Source organism: Salvelinus sp. IW2-2015, linkage group LG20 (assembly GCF_002910315.2).
Source record: "Salvelinus sp. IW2-2015 linkage group LG20, ASM291031v2, whole genome shotgun sequence".
In the NCBI taxonomy this organism is placed as follows: Eukaryota; Metazoa; Chordata; class Actinopteri; order Salmoniformes; family Salmonidae; genus Salvelinus; species Salvelinus sp. IW2-2015.
The window spans coordinates 78,871,020-78,879,518 of NC_036860.1; the positions used below are offsets into that span (position 1 = coordinate 78,871,020).

The following is an 8,499-nucleotide window of genomic DNA, read 5'->3' on the forward strand; positions in this document are numbered from 1 at the left end:
TTTTCCAATCTGGATATATTAAATCAAGAACTACTCATTCTGATAAATCAAGGCTGCGTAATGTAAATGAGAACTCAATTGAGGCGTAAGTGAAGTGTACACGCTCAAATCATCACATATGAAGATTGTTAAAGACATTGGATGACAAAGACGCTGGAGAGACAACATAAATAACATGTTAAAATAACACTTGAAAAAAACCCATGTCAAATTCATTAGCAACCTCAGACAGCTGATATGCACATACTAAAGAGAGGTTTCTATGAACACCTGGAGTTAGTCACTGATTGAGATACATTTTAAGATTTAAAACATTGTAATTAGATGAAGAGCAACATTCAGAAACACTTTTGGAATGAAACCATAGACAAACAACAGGAAGATGATATGTGTCCCAGTTGACAACTAACAATGGGATGACTAGAAACAAACAATAGCAGGTGAAGAGGAGTCTCTAGCGAGCCCCAGTCCAGCTGGTATTGTAGGTCTATAGTTTTTGGCTCCCTGTCAATCTGGTATTGTAGGTCTATYGTTTTTGACTCCTTGTCCAGCTGGTATTGTAGGTCTATAGTTTTTGGCTCCCTGTCCAGCTGGTATCGTAGGTCTATGGTTTTTGGCTCCCTGTCCAGCTGGTATTGTAGGTCTATAGTTTTTGGCTCCCTGTCCATCTGGTATCATAGGTCTATAGTTTTTGGCTCCCTGTCCATCTGGTATTGTAGGTCTATAGTTTTTGTCTCCCTGTCAATCTGGTATTGTAGGTCTATAGTTTTTGGCTCCCTGTCCAGCTGGTATCGTAGGTCTATGGTTTTTGGCTCCCTGTCCATCTGGTAACGTAGGTCTATAGTTTTTGGCTCCCTGTCCAACTGGTATCGTAGGTCTATAGTTTTTGGCTCCCTGTGCTACAGGACCAAGACTTTTGCCCTCTTTCCCAACAGGCACCTCAGGTTCTAGACTTTTAGCCGCCTGTGACTCTGGGACCACAGAACCAACACCTTCGGAACCCTGTGGCTGCTGAGCTACTGGACCTTGACCTTAACCCCCCTTCCCATCTGCCACTGCAGCAGGTCCATAGCATTTGGCTCCCTGTGATTCTGGACCAGCAGGACCAAGACTTTCGGCCTCTTTCCTAATGGGTATCTGAGGAACTAGGCTTTTAGCCCCCGGTGTATGGGATGCCACAGGACCAGAACTTTTGACCCCTTTGCCATTTGGAGCTGCCGGTCCAAAACCTTTGGCCCCCTGTGGCTGCTGAGCTACGGAACCAGAATTCTTGGCTTCCTTTCCCAGTGGAACTGCAGGTCCATAGCTTTCGGATCCCTGTGCTTGAAGAACAACAYGACAAGGGCTTTTGGGCCCCTTCACATCTGGCAATGCAGCAGGTCCTTGGCTTTTTGCTCCTGTTAAATCCTGTGCCACTAGACCTTCGCCCTTATTACCCATTCCAGCACCTCTCAAACCTCCCGCAGAGGCACCTGGCAGACAAAAGCTTGTCACCATTCACTATTTAATTATTTGGGACCTGGAGAAGGCTCAAATCGTATGCATATCCCATTGGCACATTTGTGGCTGAGGGCAGAAGASTTTCACAATAATGAACTATTGGCATATACAGATGTTTTTGTTATTTTTTTAAATTCTCAACATTTTCTTTTTTACTGCACAAACTGAGACAAGCCTTAAAGGTATAGATTTCAGGACTTTGGCACAAAGCACTTTATCTACTTCTCCAGAGTCAGATGAACTCATGGGTACCAATTTTATGTTTGCGTCCAGTATGAAGGAAGTTAGAGGTAGTTTTGCGAGTCAACGCTTACTAGCGTTAGCGCAAAGAGTGGAAGTCTTCAAATTCAGCTAGCATTCTTCCTTTATACCTCTAACGTCCTTCATACTGGACACAGAGACATACATTTTTTATCCACAAGTTAATTAATCTGACTCTGGTGAAGTAGAGATTGACCTTTTATTTGTTGTTGATAWTAAAGAAAAATAAAGATCCATTGAATTGCAGGTCGTATAGGCCAATTCTGTTGCTTAATGTAAACATAAAAATAATCTCTAAAGTTCTGGCTCTACAACCACAGTTTCTGGTTCTATGACTACAAATCTCTTCACCCAGCCACAAGGTATATCCACSGGGTTGATTGAAGACAGACCATTGTACTTGAACACACTTTAAAACACCAACTTAAACAGTAGTACAAATCTTCCAAATTACACTTCATGGGCCTTTTTCTCCAGGTCACTCAGCACTCAATACCAAACAACCATCCTCTGACAGACTACATATAGGACAGCGTGACAGAAAAAAGACACACAACACTGACAAGATGAGGGGCGATCGTCCGAGATTAACGYTGGGCCTAGGTTAAAGGACACATCATCAGCCYTATTAAGACACAGACTAAGACKAACAACAACAGATGACAACAAAAGCCACAAGGGAAACAACAGACGCAAAATAGACTAACGTGAAAATATACTCTCTGAGGGCATCCACTGGCATAAACACACGCCCATATGGAGGTCACACACCTAACAAAGCATTGCCATCAAAAACTCTAAAACMTCAATGGCACACACCAAGACCAGTCTCCATGTGACATTTATAGACYAAGACACACAACAGTCAACATCAGTGGGTGACAAATCCACCTGATGGACAGTGWGAAACGAAAATGCAGAAGACACAGACTTGACGGACAAGCCGGAGATCATTTACAGGGACAATTACACAAGAATCTTAGCGGCAGGGGCCTAGTGGTTAGAGCATTGGACTAGTAACCGGAAGGTTGCAAGATCAAATCCCCGAGCTGACAAGGTAAAAATCTGCGGTTCTGCCCCTGAACAAGGCAGTTAACCAACTGTTCCTAGGCCGTCATTGAAAATAAGAATTTGTTCTTAACTGACTTGCCTAGTTAAATAAAGGTATAATAAAAATATCCACAAGACTCACAAAACATCCACATGTCAAACCGTAAGCCCATTGGATATACCAGCGGCTCGAGCACTGACGCTGAAACCTTGAAAGCACTTAGTAAGTATAGAGAACCAGATCAGAGACTTAGAACCAGATCAGAGAAGAAGGAAAGGCCACCAGGTGCACGTATGAAACGTTAAGTTCTAGACTAATTATTATAAAGAGATGACATGAAAACAAGGAAAGCGAGGTTTACCCTGTTTGGATGGTTTAGCACCCTGTCCAGTGGGAACTCCTCCAGCTCCTGCAGCATACCCTGGAGACCACAACAGTGGTTATTCAAAATGATTCACCCAAAAACCAACCAATAAAAAGACTGGAGTCTGAACCCCAAAATGAATCTAGAATTCTATATGACAGTGATTTCAAATATCATAATATTGAAAATAGAATACTTTGATCATCGTTAGGAGTCACTTTCTAGTGATTGGTCAAGAAGACCCAGGACAAACACATGCTGTTAGAAAAACCCAAATCCCTATACAAAGTTAGGAACAAAACCCACAACCACAACATGCTGACAGGGGCTGTGATCCACACATGGCAATAGATATTGGCATGGTGTCTCAATAGCATTCAAACAAAACTATGACTGAAAATGATACCCTACACATACAGTGGGGAGAACAAGTATTTGATACACTGCCGATTTTGCAGGTTTTCCTACTTACAAAGCATGTAGAGGTCTGTAATTTTTATCATAGGTACACTTCAACTGTGAGAGACGGAATTTAAAACAAAAATCCAGAAATATCACATTGTATGATTTTTAAGTAATTAATTCGCATTTTATTGCATAGACATAAGTATTTGATCACCTACCAACTAGTAAGAATTCCGGCTCTCACAGACCTGTTTAGTTTTCTTTAAGAAGCCCTCCTGTTTCTCCACTCATACCTGTATTAACTGCACCTGTTGAACTCGTTACCTGTATAAAAGACACCTGTCCACACATCAATCAAACAGACTCCAACCTCTCCACAATGGCCAAGACCGAGATCTGTGTAAGGACATCAGGATAAAATGTAGACCTGCACAAGGCTGGATGGCTACAGGACAATAGGTAAGCAGCTTGGTGAGAAGGCACAACTGTTGGCGCAATTATTAGAAAATGGAAGAAGTTCAAGATGACGGTCCACCTTCGGTCTAGGGCTCCATGCAAGATCTCACCTCGTGGGGCATCAATGATCATGAGAAGGTGAGGGATCAGCCAGAACACACGGCAGGACCTGGCTCAATGACCTGAAGAGAGCTGGACCACAGTCTCAAAGAGAAAACCATTAGTAACACACTACGCCGTCATGGATTAAAATCTGCAGCGCACGCAAGGTCCCCCTGCTCAAGCCAGCGCATCCAGCCCGTCTGAAGTTTGCCAATGACCACTGGATGATCCAGAGAGGAATTGGAGAAGGTCATGTGGTCTGATGAGACAAAAATAGAGCTTTTTGTCTAAACCACTCGGCTGTTTGGAGGAAGAAAAGATTAGTTACAACCCAGAAACACCATCCTAACCGTGAAGCTTGGAGGTGGAAACATCATTCTTTGGGATGCTTTTGCAAAGGGGACAGGACGACTGCACCGTATTGAGGGGAGGATGGATGGGGCCATGCATCGCGAGATCTTGGCCAACACCTCCTTCCTCAGTAAGAGCATTGAAGATAGGTCGTGGCTGGGTCTTCCAGCATGACAACGACCCGAAACACACAGCCAGGAACTAAGGAGTGCTCCGTAAGAAGCATCTCAAGTCCTGGAGTGGCTAGCCAGTCTCCAGACCTGAACCCAATAGAAAATCTTTGGAGGGCTGAAGTCCGTATTGCCCAGCGACCAGCCCCGAAACCTGAAGGATCTGGAGAAGGTCTGTATGGGAGTGGGCAAATATCCCTGCTGCAGTGTGTGCAAACCTGGTCAAGAAACACGGAAACGTATGATCTCTGTAATTGCAACAAAGGTTCTGTACAAATATTAAGTTCTGCTTTCTGATGTATCAAATACTTATGTCATGCAATAAAATGCAAATTAATTACTTAAAAATCAACAATGTGATTTCTGGATTTTTGTTTAGATTCCGTCTCTCACAGTTGAAGTGTACCTGTGATAAAAATTACAGACCTCTACATGCTGTTGTAAGTAGGAAACCTGCAAATCGGCAGTGTATCCAAATACTTGTTCTCCCCCACTGTATGTAGACAGTATGTGAACTTACACAATCAATATCATGATTGTGGCATAATGTGTCTACATGCAACATGCATATTTATAGAAACTGGGACAAAGAACACTAAGACAGCAAACACACAGGGTAGAAGATGTTACATTGGGTTTAGCAACATGTCCATTGGGCACTCCAGCTCCTGCACCATACCCTGAAGACCACAATGAGGGATTACTCAACACTGGCGACTATAGGCGGACTCATGCAGATACGATGCTCTCGATCCACGAACATAACCATTTCATACTTTACTACTAACACAATTCCAATCACACCACAACAAAATATATTGCTGCCCACTTGAAAGAATTTGGCAGCCGAAAAATAAAGACAACCATTGTGGTAAGTAGATAGACACCTGTTAATACACTGAGTAAACAACATGCATTTACACCATGTCTGACCGAATCAGCGAAAGGCATAAATACTGATTAAACACGAAGAGATTGAAAACGGCAACCACGAAGAGCAAACATGAAGGCACAAAATGAAAAACGCAGTAAAAAAACAACAAACATGAAAGCCTGTGGAACGGACGGACACAGCAGGATTGGAAAGTTTACCCGGTTTTGGTCCCTTAGATCCCTGTCCATTGGGATACCCAGCTCCAGCACCTAATGTTTGCAAAGGGGCACTGTCAATTGGAATTATCAAACTCCACATGCAGGGTATGAGGTACAGAGGCTTTACAGCAATCAAATACTTTGCTTGTACAGATGTAGGATCTTAATTTGAGTCAGTTTGCTACAGCAGGAAAATAATCCTGCTGCGACAGGAAATGTGAATTTTTATGTGGATTAGAATTCATCTTGAAGAGTAAATTGACGCACCTGTACATCAATCTAAGTAACATTACAAAAAAAATCCCCAACAAAACCAGTTAGTTTAATGGACATTTATGTAGGGGTTAATACGTTTTTCAATGGGGCAAATTAAGTCTGAAATTTCAAAGTGGGAAATCTTTTTAAAACTCACATTTTTTAAATTAAGATCCTACATCTGTAAAGCCAGTTTACAGATGCTTGCTGTCTATGTAGGACCCGGCTGGCTAATGTACACTGTACAGTATACAGTATGCAGATGACAATTTGTAAGATGCGTAATATGGAAATCCCCACTGATTTATTGATTGGGATTGACAGTTTGTTCGATGAATTAAGTGCTTGAGGTGTGAGCTGTAAAATATATGAATCCTGGCTTGTAAAGTAGTAGACTATAGTATTGGCCTTTAGATGGTTCAGGCCAGCAGGGATTGGCTGCTTACCCGGTCGTGGATAGCCTCTGGCTCCAGTTCCAGCCCCGTAACCTAGCAACAAGACAAGTAGCAAGGTCAAAGGACATGCAAAACATAACTCTTTACATCATGTCATTTAACCACATAACCACAAACAGAAAGCTTAAATCTCCACCGCTGGAGTTTTTATTATTTTATTCCAAGGTCACATTCTGGTTTATTAGATGAGAACCAATCTGCACTCACAGACAATGGCACAAATTCAACTTAACTATGATTAGATCCAACAGACAGAGACAGAGGAGACGGACTTGAGGATCTTAAATATTGTGTGTTCTATACAAACAAATACCAGGTAACAGAACAAACACGTACCTGGCTGTGTGCCATAGCCATTACCACCGTATCCTGACAAACACAGACAAACAGACAGATGATGTTTACTCAGCATTGTTAGTACAAACTTTGGAATAAACATCTCTTGTCCTGAATGTCACACTCACCTCCACCTCCACGTGGTTTCCCACCCTGTGAGCCCAGTCCGGCTCCCACCCCCATTCCTTGGCCATTTCCTGCTCCCAGACCAGCACCTACAATCAGACAAATGGGAAGAAGTCATATTATGTAGACATTTATTAAAATATATAAATAAATGAATGAATATTTAAATCAACAAGGAAAACTGCTGCAAGAGTTAGACATTTTTGGCAAATAACCATTGTGGATTTCATGTAAACCTAAGTTACTAAGGCATTTCATTTTAACAAGCCTTGTTCAGAGACTGTTTGTTAAGTAAAGTAGTAGACATTACCATAGCCTCCCTGGCCTCCGTTACCATATCCTCCCCTACCCCCGGCCCCTCCTGGGCCTCTGTATCCCCCTTTGAGAAAGACAGTGGAGACATGTCACATATTGATACACACAAATAACACATTAAACAGAGTAGAATAACACAAGCTGAATCAAACAGAGAATACTTACACTGAGAATACAAAACATTAAGAACACCTGACACAGCCTTTACCTGGATTCACCTGGTCAGTCTATGATCCCTTATTGATGTCACTTGTTCAAGTCACTTCAATCAGTGTAGATGAAGGGGCCTCAGGTTAAATAATGATTTTTAAGCCTTAAGACATGGTTTGTGTATGTGTGCCTTTCAGAGGGTGAATGGGCAAGACAAGATATTGAAGTGCCTTTGAACAGGGTATGGTAGTTGATGCCAGGCATACCGATTTGTGTCAAGAACTGCAATGCTGCTGGGTTTTTCACACTCAACAGTTTCCCGTGTGTATCAGGAATGGTCCATCACCCAAAGGACATCCAGCCAACTTGACAAAACTGTGGGAAACATTGGAGTCAACATGGGCCAGCATCCCTGTGGAACACTTTGAACACCTTGTAGAGTCCATGTCCAGGCGAATTGAGGCTGTTCTGAGGGCGGGGGGGTCCTAATGTTTGGTACAGTAGACTCAGTGTACGTGGTTTAGCTCTATCTTTGAGAAACTCACCTCCTCCAAGCTGCTGAGCCCCCCCTGGATAACGACCACCTGTGATTCATTAGAAAGACAGGTCATGATGGTACATAAATTCAATTATGAATATGATTGGCAGCACTAAAAATATAAATATGGCAATCAATCAATATTACCCCCAGCTCCTCCGGTTTTGGCGGGCTTGGCTCCGTAGCCTCCCTGTATCCCAAGAGCACCAGCCCCTGGAAGACCACAACAAGACACCACAGGGAGATATGAGACAMCAGTGATCAGTGAGCACCATAGCAGAGCATGTTTCTCTATGGTGGGAAAAAACTCTAAACGTTGTATCATATGAGMCTATATTAAATCATTAATAAGGAGYATGAGCATTGCAATACAGAATCTAAGTCAGATTTCTCATTGAWGATTGCACCACTTTCAGTTTTTAATTAATTCTAAAAATGCCAGACAACTTAATCTGGAGCTATATTTAGTTGAGCAAATTAGTTTAGACCATGCTCAAGACGGGTCAATTGAGTGCAGTTCTGAGATAAGACAGGATCTGTTAGGGGCTCAGAAATGTTGGTGGAAGTTCCAC

At 42.4% G+C, this 8,499-nt stretch overlaps 1 protein-coding gene across 1 annotated transcript in view; it reads right to left on the reverse strand.

Moving 5' to 3' along the window:
• LOC111980137 (uncharacterized) overlaps positions 1-8,499 on the reverse strand; it is a 43,299-nt gene that overhangs the window by 19,584 nt on the left and 15,216 nt on the right. The window contains exons 4-12 of the mRNA XM_070449798.1: positions 8,075-8,140; positions 7,935-7,973; positions 7,235-7,303; positions 6,927-7,013; positions 6,799-6,831; positions 6,454-6,495; positions 5,753-5,803; positions 5,290-5,340; positions 3,174-3,233 (exon numbers count right to left, since the gene is read on the reverse strand). Coding sequence (XP_070305899.1) covers positions 3,174-3,233; positions 5,290-5,340; positions 5,753-5,803; positions 6,454-6,495; positions 6,799-6,831; positions 6,927-7,013; positions 7,235-7,303; positions 7,935-7,973; positions 8,075-8,140 — 498 coding nt within the window. The remainder of the gene's footprint in view (positions 1-3,173; positions 3,234-5,289; positions 5,341-5,752; positions 5,804-6,453; positions 6,496-6,798; positions 6,832-6,926; positions 7,014-7,234; positions 7,304-7,934; positions 7,974-8,074; positions 8,141-8,499) is intronic.